The sequence below is a fragment of the Zonotrichia albicollis genome, chromosome 4 (genome assembly GCF_047830755.1).
Source record: "Zonotrichia albicollis isolate bZonAlb1 chromosome 4, bZonAlb1.hap1, whole genome shotgun sequence".
NCBI classification, from domain to species: Eukaryota; Metazoa; Chordata; class Aves; order Passeriformes; family Passerellidae; genus Zonotrichia; species Zonotrichia albicollis.
The window spans coordinates 12,790,296-12,811,579 of NC_133822.1; the positions used below are offsets into that span (position 1 = coordinate 12,790,296).

Sequence of the window (21,284 nt, forward strand, 5' to 3'; positions counted from 1 at the left end):
ATATATGATAAATTAAAAGAATCCATTCCATATTTAGAAATTACTTTATGTAGTTCAGCACCTCTACTGAAAAAACTCTTGGCTTTGTATAGAGCTCTAGCAAACAGAAAACTCTTTGCAAATAATCATTTCCCATATCAGTAGATTTTAGAAGTGATGTAGTTTAACAAAAATCTTTTCACTCAACAATCAGAACAATCTCTGTAGTTGAAGTCATCAGGCCAAGAATGCCAATTTCCTACACAGAAACAAGTATCTCTGGGAGACAATTAAGAAAATATTATAAATACCATATGGATGTATGACATATGTATTTATATGGCATTTTTTTTCATCCTGATCCCCAATCTATGCTTGATCTATGTGTGCCCTTCATATAACTGTGGGAATACAGATCTGATGTCAACCACAAAGATTCACTTACCCCCCAGAAGATTATATACTCCATTACAAGATATATTATACCATGCAATATTCATGGGTGCTTTCATCAAGTTTTCTGAGCACTTCTTTGACTAACATGAACTCTTATGTTTTACTTATATGATCTACTCTGTTAAGGAGTATATGCTTTACAATAGAAGGAGCATCTAACATGTGGGTTGGAGTTATGCTAAAGCCTGTGTTTTAATGGTATCATTGCATTTGAGTTCTGTCCAAAAGGCAACTGGAAACTGTATGTGAGATGTTTTCATCACCAGCTGCCTAGAAAACCAAATAATTAAAAATAGTAAAGCTGCTAGGCCCAAAACAAGAAAGTGAGAGATGAAAAGCAAGACTGCAGTAACCTTATCCTAGATTTTGATCAGTGTCCCATCTTCCAGCTAATCTTGGAAACTTAAATTTCTTATCTTCTTTCTCCACTATCCCCTCAACATTTTCTTTAAGATTTGATTCCACCAGTTTCCAACCAGATCAACCAGATCTTGTCTGCATTCATTCATATCCCTTATTTATAAATAGCTACCTCCAAAGATCTCTATTCTCCCTGACATTTTTGTTTTATGAATGCCATAAGCACACATTTTAGAAAATTTAATTTGTCAAGCCTTAGCACCACATAGTTGTCCTGTTTCCTGAAGATGGAAACAACAGAAGGAAATCCATTACTGAGTCAAGTAATTGTCATCTAATTTGAGTACATAGGAGGGAGAGTTTCAAGACAACACTCTTTCCTACCATATGGTCATGTCAGGTTGGTTATCTTTGGGAAGAACATACCCTAAAAGTGCACAGGAAAAGTTCAGCTGCTTGGTTTTTTTAAGTACTTTTTATCTAAAGGCAAGTTTGGCTTATCTCCTAGCAAGACCTTCTTTTCATCTTCTAAAAATAGGGCAGAGAAGTGAACAATCATGACCTGGAAAACTCAAAAAGAAAGAGATAGTGCAAAATTTTTATTTCTCTCATTGTGAGACTGTTACTAAACAGTTCATTTTTGTACTTCTATAACTCTGAATTTACACAGAGCCTTTTATCATAGGGTTTCCCCACAGTCAGCAGTCACCAGGGCCTCATAAAATTCTCCTGCTTCCCAATCAGAGAGGGAGTGAAGCGAGTTATGAAAACCAGGGTAGTTCTGTGAGGAGCACAAGAAACATGACTCAAAGCAAGAACTAGACCAATGTGCTGCCTCCAACTCATGCCTACCTAATAATAGCAAGAACAGGGTTGCAAGCAGGAAGTCTCAATGAAAAAGTATGAGTTTTATTCTACAGAAATGTTTTTCCACCTAAAGAACATGAAGAACCTGCAAGACCCTGTGTGATGGGAAGATTTCAGTTTGTTATGGTTACATATGAATTGCAAAGCACTACCACTTCTGCATGGGAAATAGTTCCATACAGGCAGAGTGCAACTCTCTTTTGGAAGTCATAGTACCTTTGAAAATTGTTTGCTATGAGTTGGCTGTTACCTGTCAGGTCTTCCCTCTTAGCTGTCACCAGCCTCTGCTGTCACCTATCCCTATGCACAAAGCTCCAAGAGTAGATAAAAAAGGAGCATGAGGGGTTTCCAAACACTGAGGAGGACTACCATGTCATCTAAAAAAACTGCTTAAAAGCAAAAGATGGGAAATTGGTTTATGCTTTCTTTCTTTACTTTGTCTCTCTGGTTTGGGTTTTGGTTTTTTTTTTTTGTTTTTTTTTTTTTTTTTTATGTTTTGGGGTTTTTTTTTTAGTCTCTTTCTCCATTTCTTCTTGTTTCTTCTGCATGCTGAAGAATACCTACCTAACTTTCTGCTGTGACATAATTTTCTCATCTGGATACTTTTTCATTTTTTCTGTTCTTCTATTAATTCAAAGCAAAACCTTTATCTCCTTTCTCCTTACTAAAACTGTTAGATTGTAAGTGACGGTGTGACTCTCCCCATAACCAGTTTAGGTCCAGCAGGTAGAAAACGGAACATCAGATCAGGAATTTCCTATTAATGAAAAAATGATTACTTCATATACACCAGATTAAAACAGCTGTAACTGGAGCCCTTGAGTTATCATTAGGAGACCTCCTTCACCTGAATTTTAAACTTTAGATTTTATAAATTCTCCTTGTCATACCTTATGTTTTATATTGAGCTCTGTTTATTGTAGATTCACAGTTAGTAAAAAACTTCATTCAGATCCCCTGTAGGCATTAGTCAAGCAGGAGTCACAAAGCAGTTGGGAATCATAATTCCATAATATTTCTCTAGTTATAATAGAAATTTGAGGTTATATTCCTCTAAGGAAAGAGGTAAAATAAAATATTTTTTAATTGATTGGGTTACATTTGTCCTTCAGTTAGTGTGGTAGCCAAGGCTGGTGATGTGACACAGAAATGCCAGTAGGAAGAATGAGATAAGCCAGTGATAAGCTCTCATTAAAAGTGAAATCTGAACAATTACAGTTCCACCTTTAGCTGGAAGGACAAAAGTTACTTTCTTCAAAATCTCCCACATTATTTTCTCCTCTGACAACAGTATTTTGAATTTCTTAAGTCCCTTTCAAATCTACCAGCTGTTTTATGCAATGCATTATTTTTTTACTGCCAGAGGTTTTAAAAAATTGGAAAGCAACCAAAAAGCAAAGTTCACCAACACCTGTGAAATATGTAAATGGCAAATCTATTTGCATAATTTGGCTCCACATAATAAGGTATATTCTTTGGCAGACTTATAAATACCTTTCTGTAAGGGTCACAGACAAGCACTTCAATTCATATTCACAGGCTACATTTCCTCCAGAGCATCAGCACAGATATGCATTAAGGTAGGAAAGATTTGTCAGACAGCATTATACTGATCCATAATGTGTTAACTACAAAAACACCAGGCTTGCAGAAAAATACTAAGGCAATCAGGCTTTCCTAAATTTGATACTCATGGATATAAAAAAAAATTAGGTCTAGCACTGAATGCATGACCACCTGAGGGGTTTTATGGCATAGTCTACAGCTAAGCAGAATTTTCCTGACAGTGCTTGTTGGCTGAAGAGCTACAGTTAAAATTAAAGATTTAAATTATTAAAAATTGAAGGAAATTTTTCACTTAATTGGTACTACCACTTTTTTCAGATAATGTTTTCCTCACAAAAAAAAAAAAAAATTGCCTCTAATATTTTTTCCCTTTTTTGTTCATTTTTAGTCTAAAAAGAAATCAATTTTGGTTATGGTGCTTTAACATGTATGTATACACATCTGTGCACATGTGCATATAAATGCAGAACTATGATAGCACTAAATATAGAGTATTCTAAAGTGTTGTAGAAAGGGAGTTTTGTATGGGTGAAGGGTTTGGGACTGTAAGCTAGAAAATCAGGTTCTAGTTTCAAACCTTCCTTGCACTCATTTTACAATATCCTTCAATATTTCTGTTCACCAGTTAGTGCCCTTTATGTCAGTAAGTCATGCCTGCCTTCACTTAGTAAATAAAAGTATTGGGAAATTGCTAAGTAAGGTCAATTATCATCAAACTGCTCCTTGACCTAGAGTATGAACAACTGAGGTATAGGAAGGGAATTTCTCAAAGCAATTTCCAAACAGTCCATGTTGGTGTTTTCCTTCCATCTAGTGCTACCCTAAGCTACCCTAAGCATGGAGATGGTCTAAGAACTTATATTATTAAATTAATATAACTCTTTTTAATAAGAGATGATATACAATAAAATGAGAGGAAATTTAGCAGAATAATGTCAAATGGTTTTATATTGTTCATCACTGCAGAAAGAGTTACTCACCATGACAAAATGGATTTGTTGCTTATAACAACTGACAGTGAAACCAAAAGCACTTTCAAATGGAATTATGAGTGTATAATCATCGCAGCACCATGGATGTAAAATGATTTTGATTGCTGGCTTGCAAAGTAGGTCCCTAATGACCTCTGCTAATATGAAGTGTCAGTTTTACAGCTGATGGCAGTGTTAAAGATGCAGAATTTCTTTCTCTTTAGCAATTTACACTTTACTAAAAGGTATACAAATAGATTTTGATCTGCAAAGTGGCAGCATGTACTTAAGAGTCAAAGTAAAAATTTAAGAGAAGTGACTTGTAGGCATAGGGGAGTTGGTAAATGTTGGAGACAAGTGGGTGCTGCATTGCCTATGGGCTGTGGCAAACTGCTGCTGGCACAGCTTTGGAAGGGGCATTGCAGCATAATCACACTCATTCTTCTCACTTGTGAAGCTCCTGTTCACCTGAAGCATGGCTAGCACTGAGATGCTGAAATGCAGATATTCCCTTGTGCTAATTTTGTTCCATGTATTCAGCATTCAACAAAGACTGATCCAGAAAACAACAGAATATGGAAAACAAATATTATCAAATATTGTCCCTACCTTTCATCAGCATAACTCTTCCTCCAGAGAATACCAGCAGCTCCACTGGTGTAAATAAAAATACCCTTGTGTCATGCTGTGGGTGAATTGTGCTCCTGTGGCTGTATCTTGGCAGCAAAGAATCCTGCTATTTTCACCATTGATTTCATATAAATCAGGATTATGTCCCAGGCCTTGTTTGTTGCTTGGCTGTTTTCACAAATATTTTACAGTTTTCAGTTTAAAATGAATGAGTGAAAGTGAAATAAATCTATTAATTTATTTTAGACTAAACAGAAAGGCAGGTATGCAAGATTTTTAGTGTTCTATCTTCTAATTGCAAAATTAATCTTGGCTTTGCATTCATCTGATATGCAAAGAATCATAGAATGATTGCCATAGAATGGTTTGGGTTGGAAGGGATCTACTTTCAAGCCCCAAATCTTGATGTATGGCAAGACCACTCAAAATGCAGAGCTGCATCCCCATTCTCCAGAGCACAGGGAGTCATCACCATGGTGGAGATTTATTTTAATATAGTCATATACAAACAACAGTTCAGAAGATTTCTTAGTTTTACTTTCCAGATTCTTGTTTCTAGGACAGGTTAGCTGAACTAAAAAAATTAATCACTGAATTTAACAAATGTTTTATTATACTTTCAAGCTCTACTTTGTAAGTACTTCATTCCTATTTCACATGAAAGACTACAGCTGCCCATGGCAATGCAGCTGCAGATGTTTAACCAAAAAGGCATCTCAGGTAGAATACAGAAATTTTATGTCATAATTTTAAATCTTTCAGCACTTTGAGTGCCTCTTCGTGGTGGCAGTGTTGGGTAGACTTGTCTCTTTGTCCTGACCTCTCCAAAATTTCATTCTTCTACCTCATTTCCTATGAGGTAGAGGCAGGATATCTAACATATTAAAAAGAATCTATTAAAAGTTTAGAAAAATGTCAGAATTAATTTAATAATAAATAAATGGAAAGTTTTTCAAATTGCCTTGTGTAAACATATATACCTATATATATAAACTTAATTGACAGATTTTTATTAAACAAGGTTCACTAGAGTCTCTCAGTATTCTGGTAAAATTACCAGCTCAATTTATCCTTAGCGGATAGAAGGCACCAGGATGTGCACAAATGACATGCATTCTGCTCAGCTGAGGGCCAGGCACAGCAGTCCTTTCTTCTCTGTTGACAGTTGCTTTTTTGTAGGGTCTCTGAGAACAGAATTAGGTGAGTTTTGAAAAAAAATTCTTATCTCTGCATTTGACAGATGGAGACAGTGCTAACTCAGTCTCTTCCTCTATGTTAAAGGTTCATTGAAGTTTTCCATTATTTGCTAACAATTTGCTTGTCATATGAGCACAGCTATTTAGAGGATATATTTTGTTTTCCAAAGTGTCAGTGACATTATCACAGTTATGTGTACTGCACAGAGACCCATACTGCTGACATCAGATTCTTCCTAATATGAACATTGTTTTGCTATGGTCACCAAAACCACAAATCTGCACCTGGGTTGATCGTTCTGGTGATGAGACATTTAAAAACTTTAGGGCTTGGTTCAGCATCTTCAGCATAGCACAGTGCCAATTTTCATGTGTGTTAATTCCGAAACTACAGTGAAAACACGTGCTAGGCACTGAATGGTTGATTACAGGATGATAATTAGCACTGTGAGAATCTACATGAAGTTCTGCAAGGCAAAGGAACAAAAGCCAAAGCAGACTTCACGAGATTAACTTTGAAGGCACTTTTGCTTGACCACAAATTACAGTTCCTAAAAAAGGACACTGCTAACTTACCTAAAATATATACCTGTTGGTCTTAAGAGAGCAAGTTGTTCCCTAATTGGTCACAGCTTGAGAAGGGTGGTGATTCTTTCACTTTGCTGCTTGAGGCCAGTTTTGGGTGATATTAGAGTGACTGCAAGCAGAAATGGAAACAGAATGAACCAATCTTACAGCAGCTCCAAAAAGCAATTCTACCTGAGTGACCAAAAGAGCTTGTGTACCTTCAAACCTAAAAACTTATTGAGACTATCAAGATGAAATTGCTTTCTCTACATTAAAATCATTTTGTCTCTTAAAAGAGTTCCATTAAAATCTTGAAAGGCTGTGAGTAAAAAAAATCATTTCTCCAAGTTTGCAGTGGAGCAGCATCAGTTTCAAAGGTTTTGGTTTTCAGGAGCTGTGCTGGTGCAATATTTTACATTTAGATAGCACGTCTCACCAGAAGGATCCCAAATCACTGTACAAGAAGTGCATGAAGGAATTGTCTCCTTTAACCATCCAAGACATGCAGCCACCTATAAAGTCGAAAAGCATAGCCCACATGACACAACTCAACACAGACAGTAAACACAAATGCAACAGGAACACCAAATCCAATGTCCCCATTCAGTGGACCCAGATTTGGACAGGTCAAGGCTGTTATCTAAACATCCTTACCAAAAATTTTTAAGACATCTCCCTTCTTGCTAGCTATCTTTTGAAAAACATCTTTGCCCTGCAACAACCATTTCAGTATTATCTCAGGTGAGCTCTGAATCACTCAGCTGCTGGCATTGCAGCCAATGCTGCCTTTAGGAAGGGCTGAAGGGCTAAAGCCACCAGAAGGCAGGTGGCTTGAGTCCAAACTCTTCCAAAGTTGTACACAGCTTCCCACAGAAGAAATGCTGTATTATGTCCCTCACCACACCCTTCTGTCTTAGGAAGATGGTATATACTCATAGCTTGCACCACTGTCCTGCAAATGCTGTTGTGAAGGCCTCACCTCCTTTAGAGCATGAAACATGCATGGTATGATATGGTATGATATTCTGGCTTAGAGTCATATAAATGGGTTACCTGATTTGCCCTCTTGTTGTGCGTAGGTCAATAGAAATCACCTCTGGCTTGGAATGTTTTGCAAATCACTCTTGGTGCTGCCAAAATAATAAAACAGAAATTCTTGTTCAGAAAATTTCAAAATTAGCACAGGAAACATGACTGAATTCAGCTGTGGACTCATCTAGCTTCCTCTAATGCAAGCAAAATAGTTTTATATGGAAACAAGACAGTTAATTGCTGCACTTCATATAGTGAAATACAAATTCTTTGAAACTACCTGCATAAAAATACATTAAAGGGATTCACCTGCATTTCCTCTCATCTACAATCAGTTGTTCTTATTGGCAACATACATCCCTCTGGAAAAATCTTCCTCATCTTGATGATAAAAGACATTTTGCAATGGAGTTGTATAAAAGCAGGAGTCAAGCCATCTGAGGTCAAATCATCCAAACACACCCATTAAACTTCCCCTTTATTGCTGTACTTGAATAATCACAAATATTGTCACTATTTTTTAACAGTTTTAACCAAACTAAAATTTTTATCTTCATCAGAACCTACATTGTGTTAAAGAGACATTACCACCTCAACATCTTTTTCACTTTGCACAGAAATGGCCAGGGAGGTCTTAATCTAGCAGGAATATGTACATGTACCACATGGAAAGTAAAGAAGGAGGGGAGGAGAAATTAAAATTTCAAGAAAAAATAGAAAATGCATTTTAGTAATTCAAAACACAGCAGAGAAATTGATGCTGCATCTTTAAATAACTTGAGAAATGTATTTCACCTTTAATTCCCCGTTTTCCTATTCAGAACAAGTGCTGCCCAGGACTGGTTTTCGAGCGGATTCCTCTGGCAAGTATTCTTCAGCCTTTGTTTTCTGTAAACTAGTTGTCCTCCATTTTATGTTTTAGCTATTCTTCTTTTTTTAATCATTTCTCAAGATGATGGACAGTCTTGACTGCCCAGTCACCATTTTATTGTGTATGATCTTTGTGGGGTTGTAAAATGCTTATGCCAAACTTTTTTATAATAGATTTGCATTTTGAGCAAGGAAAGATATTTCTTTTTCCTCAGCCAGTTTTCATGTTTTACTGTGTTTTATGTGTACTTTCATATTAGTGTTCACTCTTTAGCATAAAATTGCATCTCTATAGCTCATGCCCAAATCTAAGCCAAATATTTTTTTTGTATCTGAATTTACTTCTGTCTTAACTTTATCACCAATTCCTTGCTTTCATACTTATATCTTGTGCTGTAAAAATATAAAAGAAAAAGCTTTCAAAATCAAGAGATTTTTGGAGTGTTTTAGTCAACACTGATCTTGTAAAATGGCAATGGACTTTTTTAAAAAACAGTAATATTTGATTTCCCAGTATTATCATGCTAAGCGAACAGTTATAACATGCATCCCATACAAAAAAAAAAAAGGGGCTGTTTTGACAATCCTATCAAATTTTTTCTAGTCCTATGCAAGCTGGACAGAGATCCTAAATTAAATATAACATTGGACTGGTTTTGCATAAAACAGTAGGGTTCATACATTGAATTACTCTGTTAGCACACCAGTTCTTTTTTCTTTTCTTTGATGATTTTCATACTGAATTTTTTATTTGCCAGCTTTCCTCTCTATAAATATCAAGAAGGAATATGTATGCTTTTTTAAAAAGCTAGTTATGTTGCAGAGCAGCAGATCCCTGACTGCTTCAAGCTTTTCATATCTTTCAAAGGCATCTGAAACTCAGATGAAGTTACTGTAGTTTTGTTTCAATCCCAATTCACAATTTATAGTTATTTGTATGAAACAAAAATCTTCACTATCTTCAGCAAAGGAGTCCAAATTAATTTTTCTTTTCAGTAGGTAGCTGAATACACCCAGAAAGACTGAAAAATTATTACAGCAAAGCACTTCATCTTTCCTTTAATTGCAATATAGAAGAGATTTAATAAAAATTTTATATCAACATTTACAGGATCATCCTGAACATTTGCAGGTTCATCACTGTAAAATCACATAGCACTTGTTCAATTTGTCTCACACAGAAAATTAATTAAGCATTTTCAGGTGTATATTTTCTCAACATTTAAGAACCAACTACACTCGTGCATCTCAGTGTGTTGTCCACCCAGAGATTCAGAGGAATACAGTGCAGAAAGGAAGCTGGGAGCTGATAATCACATCCTCACCTGTGAGATCTCGCTGTTGCTCAGTAACAATCTATTCTGGTACCATTACATTTAAAGCAAATCCCCCATCATTCAGGAACCAGAAAGAATTTCCCAATGCTCTTTACCCTCCTCACTGTGCAGGGATGATCAGATCACAGCTTGTCCAATACCATTCTCAAATTCATGGGGGAGCCAGCTGGTTTTATAGCCTAGCAAAGTGAATTGGTGTGATTTTTTTTCTTCCAGGCCAAATGAACTGTTAAGAAAGTTTTCCTTCACACAAAAAGAAGAAACAAAGTGGTATAACAATAAAGAAAAAAGAGATTTAAGTTACGAGCAGGCAAAGTTAAAGTTGTTTTTCTAATATAAATGTGTAGAGAGGCAAGGAAGGACAGGGAGCATTGTCATTCTGGCAGACGGTACCCATATTAAATGAGCAAAAATATTGAATTTATGGTGAAACTCTCAGTAAAACTGGTAGGAGACAGGTCATTGAGGTACATTAAGCTGACTGGAAGGATAAACAAACTGGAAAAGACAGTGTTAATTCAGGATTGGCTTGTCTGCAAACCTATTCATACTTCTTACCTGGCATGAACCACAAGGTGCTAATCTAGGTAAGCAAGAGAAAACAAAAGGACACATTTTCCACAATGACGTTATATTAACCAACAGTTTGTAGTATATTGCAAGGCTCAGGAGTGTCATTTTCTGTAAGTACAGGTAATTTTCTCTGTATGATCAACTGAAAATCTGCTCCAGTAAGAAAACACAAAATTTAGCCTATCTAAAAATCCTTTGTGAGGAACAAAAAAGTACCAGAATCCTAGAGAAGCAAGCACTAGAGGAATATCAAATGAAATTGAATCATTTAAATGGGAGAGAATACTTAATCAATGTATATTCAGGAATATTGAAACTGCTGCCACACAATCATAGGGGCTTTTAGAAAATCTATCAAACATGAGCTCCTGTGAAAAAGTACAAAGTAGTGAACAATTTACCTGTCTTTCAAACACAAGAGAAAGGATCTCAGCAGCAGCAAGGCTTTAGAACCTGTTTTTGATCAAAGACTAAAACTGCCGATGTGGAGATAAACCAAGAGCTGTGCAAAGGGAGTTTAGCAAAAGTTGGTTGGTCTAACCAACCAACTAACCTGGCACTAACCTGGCAACTGATTTTTTTACACCAAACAAGTGATATGTGCTTAATTAATCTATATTTTCCATTTTAAAAAATGACAGTTATAATTATAACAATTCCATGTTAGCCTGGAAAAGACAATGCTTAGCATGAAATGTAGAGATGCTAGAAAGCAGCTAAGCAATTCTACTAGAAGAATCTGGACTGAAAGATTAATGTTATTGGAGAGCCTTTCAATAAGTCTTCTGTCTTATTTCATGAATCTCTTAGGCACATAAACCAAGGGTAGAAGTCAGGTCCACTTTCAGAGATGTAGGTTCAGGAATCTATGGTGCAGCTGTCTCCAGAGCAGTGGAAAGGTGATCACTCATATCATACCCAACATGAAAGCTGAAACAGCACAGAGGTTTGTGTACCAGTCAGTCACTGGAGATACTGTGACATTATGATATTACTGCAAGGTGGGTGACCTAGTGACAAAGGCCACAAACCAGCTCAGTTGCCAGTGTCTTCTATGCCTGTGTCTGTGTCGGTAAGGTCTGTGTGCTGTTTGCTTGCAGAGGTTTGCAATAACAGGAAGCTAGACTTGATGACCCAGGGATCCTTTCCAGTTTTGCCTCCTTAGTGGGACTGAAAAGAACATTTTTTTTTTTTTTAAACGGTTTTCAGTGACTCTTGGCAGACAATGGACTCCACAGAATTCCAAGTCTTTGGGAAGGAACATTGTAGCCCAGTCATTTGATCCAAAGGCTTCCAAACTGTGTTAGAAAAGTATGCCCCTATACAGTATTTTTAACCTAAACTTTTTCATGGTCGAGCTGGCTTATCTATTCCACTCTAAATGGGGTAGAAAAACAGCATCTTTTAAAAAATAAATAATGCCCCTTATTTTAGAGTCTGTTGCCAGCACTGGTTTGGCTCAGCTTTGTCAGTGTATCTGAGTGATGTTTTCATCTCAGTTTGCCAGAGCAAGTATTCTTCACAACCTGACATTCTTACATTTTCTTATTGTATTCCCAGCTGTGCATATTCATTCACTTGTACACAATAAAGGCAGTGCTCAGGTTGTGACAGACTGCTGGAACAGTGCCTTTGAGTGTTAAACCTGGGTTTCAAATGCTGATCACACTGTGTCTATCTACAAAAACATCTCCCTAGTGCTAAGCCCCATCCTGGTAGGCACAACAAACCTGATAAAGTACTGCTTTCTTCTGAAATTCCTCTGCCTCTCACAACTTTTAAATTATTTGCATTAAGCTAACATACTGTACACACCCAGAATTCATTTGCTCCTTAGTGTTGAGACACATCAAATAAATGGGAAAAGTCAGTATAATCAGCTGCTTGGTTCTGTTTGGGTTTGTCTTCTCAATATATGGGAAGGAAGTTGGTAGGGAAAGGTAATACATTTATTTTACCAATTGAAATATTTGTGATTCAGTCTCACTTTCACCAATACAGATTGTTGAAACAATGCACTATGCTGCTGTTTACAGGGGATTTTGTTGCACAGTCATAGTATAGAGCCAGTGCATGTCTTTCTGTATCTGTCTTTGCAATAATACCTGACTGAAACTAACCAGGCTTTAATCCCAGACTACACATGGCACATGCCAAATTCCACAGTTTATGAGGTGCCCACGGATGGCTCTGAGGGGAGATCTGTGAGAGCTGCTGAAGTATTTCAGCCATCTGTAATCCCTCCCATTCTGAGGGACCAAGGCACCACTGGAGACACTTATGAGCAGTTTGCTGAAATAAACTTTGCCATCCCTTTTTTATGTTGGGGTCAGCAACAAGCTGACACTGACCAAAAGCTTTTGTGTTCACAATGTATAGACCAGAGTGCAATCCATAGCAAATGCCATTCCTGTTAATCACTGCTTTAGGTGGTGAGCCTAAAGCATCTCTGAGAATGCAGACAGCAATAGTCACAACAGACAACAGGTAACTTCTTAGTCCTCCAAATATTTACAGTTTCTATTATTATTATTATTATTATTATTATTATTATTATTATTATTATTATTTATTATCCCAGAACACTGTGTTCTTTCAAGTGAAGCTAAAGACACTTTTATAAGAAACTGACTTTAAAAAGACTCTATATTCCTCAACTGATGTATTACAGGACATCATATATGTATGTAAAGACAGGTTAGGCAGGCATATGGAAATGCAACCTTATTGATTCACAAAGCTGTTGAGACTTTAATTGAGTAGCATTAAGGAGTTCAAGTTAATGATGTTAGCTTTCAATTTAAACTCTGAGGCTGAGAGGTTTATAATGATAATTTTCATCAAAACTCTTTATTGAGGGTACTACCTGGAAGTGGAATACTTTAAAGCTTCATTACATAAAAAGACATATATATGTGTCTGTGTTTGGAACTTAGATGGCCTGTAATGGTTTTCATATTTTGTGAGTTGGACTGATATATCTCTGTCTCCCATTTCAGTTTATTCTTTGTAGGATTTAATGAACTGCAGGGAAAAGACAAATTAAAGATCAGAAGTGGATGAACAGCAGTCAATTATACAGTCAGTTTTAGGAAGAAGACATATTTTTAACCTCTACTTTGGACAGACTTTTCCATACCAATCTTCTGTGAATGCATTCTAGTTTGCTTTAGTGTATTCTACTGAACATAACCACCTAGAGAGAGAGAGACACCTACATTTTCAATTCTCCTCCTTGTCTGTGGCCCATTTGTTTCCACCAGCTCCAGCCAGGATGCCATTAGTCATGTGCAGTGAACACAAGGTGGGAGGGATTGGTGCAAATTCTCAAGATAAGACCAAAATGTTTTGCTCAATGGGATTTCTCTTTAAATCAGGTCCCGATTACAAGGAGCTGGATGTTCACCTTCGGAGAATGGAGTCTGGGTTTGGCTTCAGGATCCTGGGAGGAGATGAGCCTGGGCAGCCTGTGAGTTATTTCTTCCTGATTTCCCTTTTCCTTCCACATTCTATAATCTGTGTAAAGGTCAGAAAAATATTACTACATAACTGAAACCAAATGAACACCATGTTAAGGCTACAAGTAATATTACTTTTATTCATCCATAAAAAAGCCCAGGACTCTCAGGTTTTTCACATCTGAGAATTAAGATAGAATAAGAAGGCACTAAAGTGGAAACAGAGCATCACTCATCCCATTACTGCAGAGTGTGACCTGGCATCTCTTAATCTGGACTTTTCAAAATCAAGTATAAGCAGAAGGTTCCAAAATTCCAATTATGTAAGACTATCCAAAACCATGTTCAGAGTAGACAACTTGTATGCAAAATGTATGCATGTGGTTAAATTACATGGTCAACAAAGCAGTTTATTTCCAGAAACAGAAGACCTTACCACAGAGTGATAGTCAGTGTTCCAGGTTAAATGACAGCCTCATGTGAGGCAACAGGCATAAAAATGATAGCTTTATACCATTAGGAGGGAGGCACCCCTGTAACCAAATAACAGATAACAAAATGAATATAGATGGTTTGCTAATAAAATATAAAATAAATCTTATGCACAATATTTAAAAGAAACAGTGTAGAAGCCCAGAAAATAAGGGTCAAATGTGTAAATTTACACATTTACAAATGTGTAAATATTTTTATAAGTTACTGATCTATCTAAATACTATAATTTTGAGAGCAGGCAGAATTACTGGTCTTTGAGAAAAAACTCAATGTTGTATCTATAATCTGACAGCTAGGACTAATCTCAAGTCAATAATGATAGTGCTTTACTATCACAATTTTAAGCAGTTTGCATCTTGGGTTACTACATTTCTGAGATAATGTATAATTAATTATTAGATTTGTATATTCCCTAGTCTATTTATATATTCCATATTCCAGTAATACAGAATAATATATTTTTCATTCAAGAATTAAGGTTAACCAGCACATGCCTTTGAAAAACAAAGAAGCTCTTATATTTTAAAATTGTCAACATCTGTCAAAGTACTGATAAGTCTTCACAGTTTACTGATGTCTCCCATAATAAGAAAAGAATGCATTGTATTCTAAAAATTATGCTTCAAGTCTGTTTGGAACTCAGTCTAGTTTAGAATAAGTGTTTTCAATGGTTTTTCAAATGTAAAGTGTAGCTGCTCAGAAGGACTCCAAGACAGCACTGCTTCATCCTCTGCACTTGCAGTGTGGCTGAAGCCCCTCTGATGTGTAACTTCCTTCTGTGGAGCATGGCCCAGTGCACATAGAATGAGGCCACTGAGCCATCATCTGCACATTCTCCAAATGAGCATTTTTCATGTCCCTTCTGGACAGGCCAGCCAGTATAAATTCTCAAAGCACACATACTGGGTCAGGCCAAAAAGGAAATCTCTGAGGTGTTAGTGGAAATGTTCCATTTTATCTTCTCAGATTGTTAGGAAATGGCACTAGAAAGGCACTACCTTTAAAACCAGGCTGGCTGGAGCTTTGAGCCACATGGTGTAGTGGAAGATGTCCCCATCCATGGCATGGCAGGGAGATTGGAGTTAGAGGAGTTTTTATGTCCTTTCCAACCCAAACCATTCTGTGTTCTAGGAAGATTTGGAAATCTCCTTCTACCTGCTCCAGAAAGTAATGTTTAATGGCATTTCCTATCTCCCAGGAATGACCAAGTGACTCTGGTTACAGGGCTGCTCAATATTTTGTGATATTTGGTGACAGCAATATTTGGTGTCTCCTTTAGTGCTTTTTTCATTACAAATGGATAATTAAGCAGTCGCGTGTTGGAGGTTTATGACAATCTCATGGGGAAAAGTGCAGCTCAAATGCCTTATCTAAAAGATGATTTTTTTATATAAAACTGAATTATTTCAACCCAAAGGACTAAGAGAAAACTTGTGTAGCATATCTGATATTCTGGTAGCTCATATCCATAATACATACCAGAGTTGTGAGAGACTTGAGTCTCTCAGGCTGCTCAGCAGTCCAGTGGAAAAGAAATTTTGAAGCAAGCTTTTTGTCCTGCAGCTACATGCATTATACACTGAAGTATTACAGAGGATCAGCTCTTTCTAGTGTCTCTTCAGCAAAGGACTGACCTGACTTTACTGTCTGAAGTCAAAGAGCCGTAGCTGGGTATCAAGGGCAGAGATAAGCACCTTGCTATTTTTGGAGAGCAGGACCAAAAACGCTGCCCTTTGTGAACCACCCTGCAACACATTTCCCTGTCCTGTTGAACAATTGCTCTCAGCCTGCCCTTAGCCTCAAGGTTGCTGTCTCTGTTCCATGGTTTGCACACACAAAAGCATTTTTCCCCAAGACTTATCAATCCAATGGGCTTTACGTGGCTTTGCAAACATTTCTCAAAGTCTCCAGGAGTTAAGAAGAGCCTAGCTTGAAGCTGAGGATTGTGCAAGGAAAAAAGAACTTTCTTAGAATTAAGTGTGGCAGTGCTGAGGTTTTCAATTCTCACTCCCTCGTGGTTGTCCATCTTGTTTTCACTGCTCAAATTTAACACCAACAAACACAACTCATGTAATCTTTTTAGTGTCCCTCTATTTCATATTCACAATACAAGACTTCTTAACTCTGTTCTCTCTCCTCCACTGCTTCCCTGCCCCCCATGGACAGCCCACCTGCAGCCTCCCATTCCTTTCACTCCAGAAAAGCAGAAGCAGTTTTTGCCTGTTCTCCAAACCCCTGCCTTTCCCATGAAACAAGAACTGAGAAGCTTTGAAATTTTTATTTCAGCTCTCCTGCTGTGCCGTCAGGTAACACGGAACAAAAGGAAGCTTTTGTCTTTGTGGTTTGATATCTAAAAAGAAATATGGATTCTTCAGCATAAGGCAATAACTTTTTCAAAGATGCAGAATCCAAATAACATTATTTTAGAAGGATAATACTGACACTATAGAGGGACTGTAGCTTAGTTTCCTTCTAGTTATATCAGATACCTGGCATCTTAGAAGGAGAAAATGCTGCTGTACTACTCCACTTTCCATATTTGTGAGCGTAAAAATACTTTTGAAAGGAAATACTTAAATTTATTGTGAAATTTCAAATATCAAGACTGTGAGTTGTGCTCTCAAGTCTTATATTGCACTACAACAGCTATTTATCACATGTCCCACTAACTTGAGGATTTAGAGATAATCTCTGTTACGGTGAATCATAATATTACTGAAAGATTGCGAAAACACATAAATTGGAACTTTACTGAAGTTGCAAATTGCTGTCCCAAAGGGGAGATGTATTTTGCATATATTTGTGCAGCTCAAACTCAGAATCCCAGGAACATACACATAATTTTTCTAAGAGTTTTACCTTTTCAACATGGACAACTGGGATTTTTCTCAAAACTGTCCTCAAGATATATGTTGTATTCTGTTATTGTCAATGCCAAGATATATTCTAAGTATCTTTCTACATTTCTAAGACATAGAGCAAAATGTTAGGATAAGGCCATGCCATAGAGCAAAATGTTAGGATAAGACCATGCCTTGGGAAGTCCTATTTTAACAGTGATTAGACAGAGTTCAGGTGATTAGCTTGGATTTAGACAACCCTGACACTTCAAATTAGGTAAATCACCCTTTATGTGTATATACTTAAATTTTGCTATGTGCCTGTGAAGCTACTGTGTTATATTCAGAAAAACTAATACAAATTCAGATAATTGCCAAAAATCACAAAGAAAGTCAATGTCAAAGTAGATTAACCTGTATAAATTAATAGACACGGGCTTTAATTTCAGATAAGGCTCTGCCACAATCATCCTAATCCCAGAATTTGTCCTGTTTAATCTCAAACAATAGGAGAAACTTTTCTTTTTTCTCTGCAACACACTCTTTATTACTACATGCCATCATCCTTCTCATTATGCATTCAAAGCCATCTCATGCCAGTATGAAACTGCATTTCAGAGGAAATATAATCCTGATATATATTTTTCCAATTTGTGCTTTACATGTAGAATTGATAACTATTATGGCAGCTTCTCAGCCATAAAACAAAAGCAGATACTTCATAAGAAAATAATTCAGACACAGAAAATGAAAAAGTTAGGGAAATTAAATTATTCTTGCTATTAAATATACCAAATAATAGATACAGGAGCCATCATCTTGACAAACACACCTAGCTGAAGTGTTTAAAGTATGACTCTGCTTATGTTAGGAATCCAACACTGAGATGAGTAACACAATCACATTTCATGGTGGACATGTGAAATATCATCAATAATTACTTAGATCTAGAAAAAGTTTTTCTAGTTTGCTTTGTGTACCAATGACCTACCATGCTATGTTCTGCATTTTTTTTACAAAGGTTAAAGATGCTCAACTTGTTTAATATTTTGTCAGAAAATTATGAAACAACTGCAAATGTTCAACAAAGGAGGAAGCCAATCCCTACAATCTCCCAAGCTGTAGAGGGTTATCATCCATCTCTTCTCAAAATAACTAGGAAGAAATTCTTACTCATGTGAGATGCCTAATTCTCAAATGTTTTGAGAATACTTTGTGGATATCTAGCTAAAAGTAGCCTTGGAGAGCTTTTCTTTTGTCTGGTAAAGGAGCATAAATTCATATTCATGGCTGAATTTTGCACAAAGTATTTTCCAAAGCTTTGAGGTCTACTTTTTCACCATTTGAAGAACAGGATGGAGAACCTGAAACAGCCTCTCTAGGCACTCAGCCTGTCACTGCTTAACAGGATCCCAGGAACACCAGAAAGCAGGAAAAAGCTGCATCATGTTCTCTCTTTGCTAAGTTTTGAAAGAAAAAGTAAGCCAAAGGGAGGTGAAAAACTGGGGAAAATTCTCCAGGCTCCACAGGGGATGTCATTTAAACACTATGCTGAGATACTTGCAACTCTGCAGCTAAGACCAAAAAAAACCACAGGTCACCTGTGTGATGTGTGATTACCACTTCTAGCCTTTGCAATTCATCATGAAAAGCAATACTTCAGAGCTTTTATCTTTTATTATTAAAAGCAGATTGTCACATGGCATGTCATATCCATCATTTTAGGCTCACTCTCAGACTGAAAAAGAGAACAGAAAATTTGAAACACGCTCTGTGAATGCTTTAATATTCTTTCAAAGAGAGCAGGTTTGGTTTGAATCAATCTCAGCTGTTCTACCAGTTATTCCACAGGGAAAATATATACATCTTCTTCTAGGAAATTATGTGAAATTATCTGCATATAAGGTGGAGAAAGTCATTGCAAGGTTTTGGACAGATTTTTTACTAGTTTATATGACCCATACAAACTACATTTCAAAGTCAATTTGGGAAAACAACATCTGCCCAGAACAAGCTGACATTTTTTCCTCTTTTTTCCATTTTAACCAAGCACTACCTGAGCAATCATTCATTAAGAGTAATAACATTTAATATAGTAGTTCTTTTCCCCTAAAGAGTCCCAAAGCCAGCTCTGTGTAGTGGGGTCACTTCAGCTGCTGACCTCAGCTATATGACTCCAGGTGCTTAAATCACACAGCAGTGAAGAACCTTTGATAAGAAATACACAGACTTTATAATTTTAAATAAAAAGACCCTTATGTGGAATTAATCTTTTTAAGTCTTTGTTATAATGTAGTCCATAGAAACTCAACACTCCTTAGAGGCAGATTATCTTGATTTGAACATATCAAGCAGGACTCAGATTAGGATTCCCTGGTGTATTTCTCCTGTGCAGGTTGGAAACTGTGGTTTTGGGGTCCCCTGGATGGAGGAGGAATTGATGAATTTGACTCCATGTTCTTAGAAGGCTAATTGATTATCTTATGATATTATATTATATAAAGAATGCTATACTAAAACTATACTACAGAAAAGAGAAAGGATGCAGACAGAAGGCTAAAAGACTATAATTAAAAACCTGTGACTCTCTCTTCAGAGTCCAACACAGCCTGACTGTGATTGGTCATAAAGTCAAAACAATTCCCATGTTGAATAAACAATTTCCAACCACATTCTAAAGCAGCAAAACACAGGAGAAGCAAATGAGATAATATTGTTTTGCTTTTTCTCTGAGGCTTCTCGGCTTCCCAGGTGAGAAATCCTGGGCAAAGAGGATTTTTCAGAAAACATGATGGTGACAGGAAACACCTTACCTTCTTACCAAAGACAAGAAAACATCTTCAGTCATACCCACCAGAGGACAAACACAGCTTTCAGACACACACAGAGCTCTTCACATGTGCTAAATCACTAGCTTAATTTCACAAGAAAGAGAAAATCACTGCAATGTTCATGTCACTAAATGGGAGTCTCAGTGCAATATATGACAGGATTTTGTTTCTTGCGTAGATTCTCATTGGAGCAGTGATTGCCATGGGCTCAGCAGACCGAGATGGCCGTCTCCACCCTGGTGATGAGCTGGTGTACGTGGATGGGATTCCAGTGGCCGGGAAAACCCACCGATACGTGATTGATCTGATGCACAACGCCGCCCGAAATGGGCAGGTGAACCTTACTGTGAGGAGAAAGGTGCTACCCACGGGTGAGTGAAGGCTGGGAAAGGCAAAAGGAAAAACAGATCCCAATGCTGGCAGCACAAACTGGTGCTGTTTTAAAATAATAGAGGAAATCAATGTGAATGTTTGTGTCATTTTGAGGAAAGAATTATTGTAAATATGTGTCCCTTGTTCCTCTGGCAAAAACAACTGCGTGTTGTTTCCTTCAGAAGTGGAAACATACTGGCAACCCTGGTGTGGTGATCATAAGTGCTCTGGGTTTGTTCCATGCTGTCTTGGTCTGTGCTGTCTCCTTTTGTCCACTTTTGGGACTAAACATTCACCTAAAGTTAAAGCCATTTGAGCTGACTGTGTCAATAAGAGAAAGGCTCAAAGACTGTTAACTGTTTTAGGGCAGGAACTCATTTCACTCTTATATGTGTTAAAAGCCCATTTCTGGTCTCACTGATGTCATCTGGAATTTCCCACTGAACTGCAATGCAAGCTGGCTGAAAATCTTCTGTAGGGCACAAGGGCCGGATTCTTCCGTCAAGCAGACATATTCAGAAAATGAACCTAAACCACTATGAAGTATTTGTAGTAAATTAGATGTTTAGACTAACTCAGTCTCAATTGCTAAAAGACATCAGAACCTTGAAAAATGCATGTGGCAGCATCTATTAAAGCTTTAATGGGATAATTTGATGACCTTCCATTACAACCATTACTTACTTGAGGAAAGAAGTCTATTTAAGAACTTTTAAAACATTTTTGGTGAGTACACCTGCCTGAGGTACCAGAAATGAGCAAAACCACATTCCCAGCCTGTCCTGTCTTCCGCCTGCCCGTGCCCCAGATCCACTGTCACTGCCTGCGCCGTTCCCCTTCGCTCCTGTGCCAAAAGAGCCGCCCTCCCACTCACCTTCGTCTTC

At 37.2% G+C, this 21,284-nt stretch overlaps 1 protein-coding gene across 18 annotated transcripts in view; it reads left to right on the forward strand.

Moving 5' to 3' along the window:
• Window positions 1-21,284, forward strand: part of MAGI2 (membrane associated guanylate kinase, WW and PDZ domain containing 2) — a 702,271-nt gene that overhangs the window by 615,550 nt on the left and 65,437 nt on the right. For 15 of the 18 annotated variants that reach the window (XM_074538810.1, XM_074538811.1, XM_074538808.1 and 12 more), the window contains 3 exons: window positions 8,446-8,487; window positions 13,782-13,873; window positions 20,207-20,399. In XM_074538810.1, coding sequence (XP_074394911.1) covers window positions 8,446-8,487; window positions 13,782-13,873; window positions 20,207-20,399 — 327 coding nt within the window. The remainder of the gene's footprint in view (window positions 1-8,445; window positions 8,488-13,781; window positions 13,874-20,206; window positions 20,400-21,284) is intronic. The other 3 variants (XM_074538800.1, XM_074538801.1, XM_074538805.1) reach the window with 1 other exon arrangement.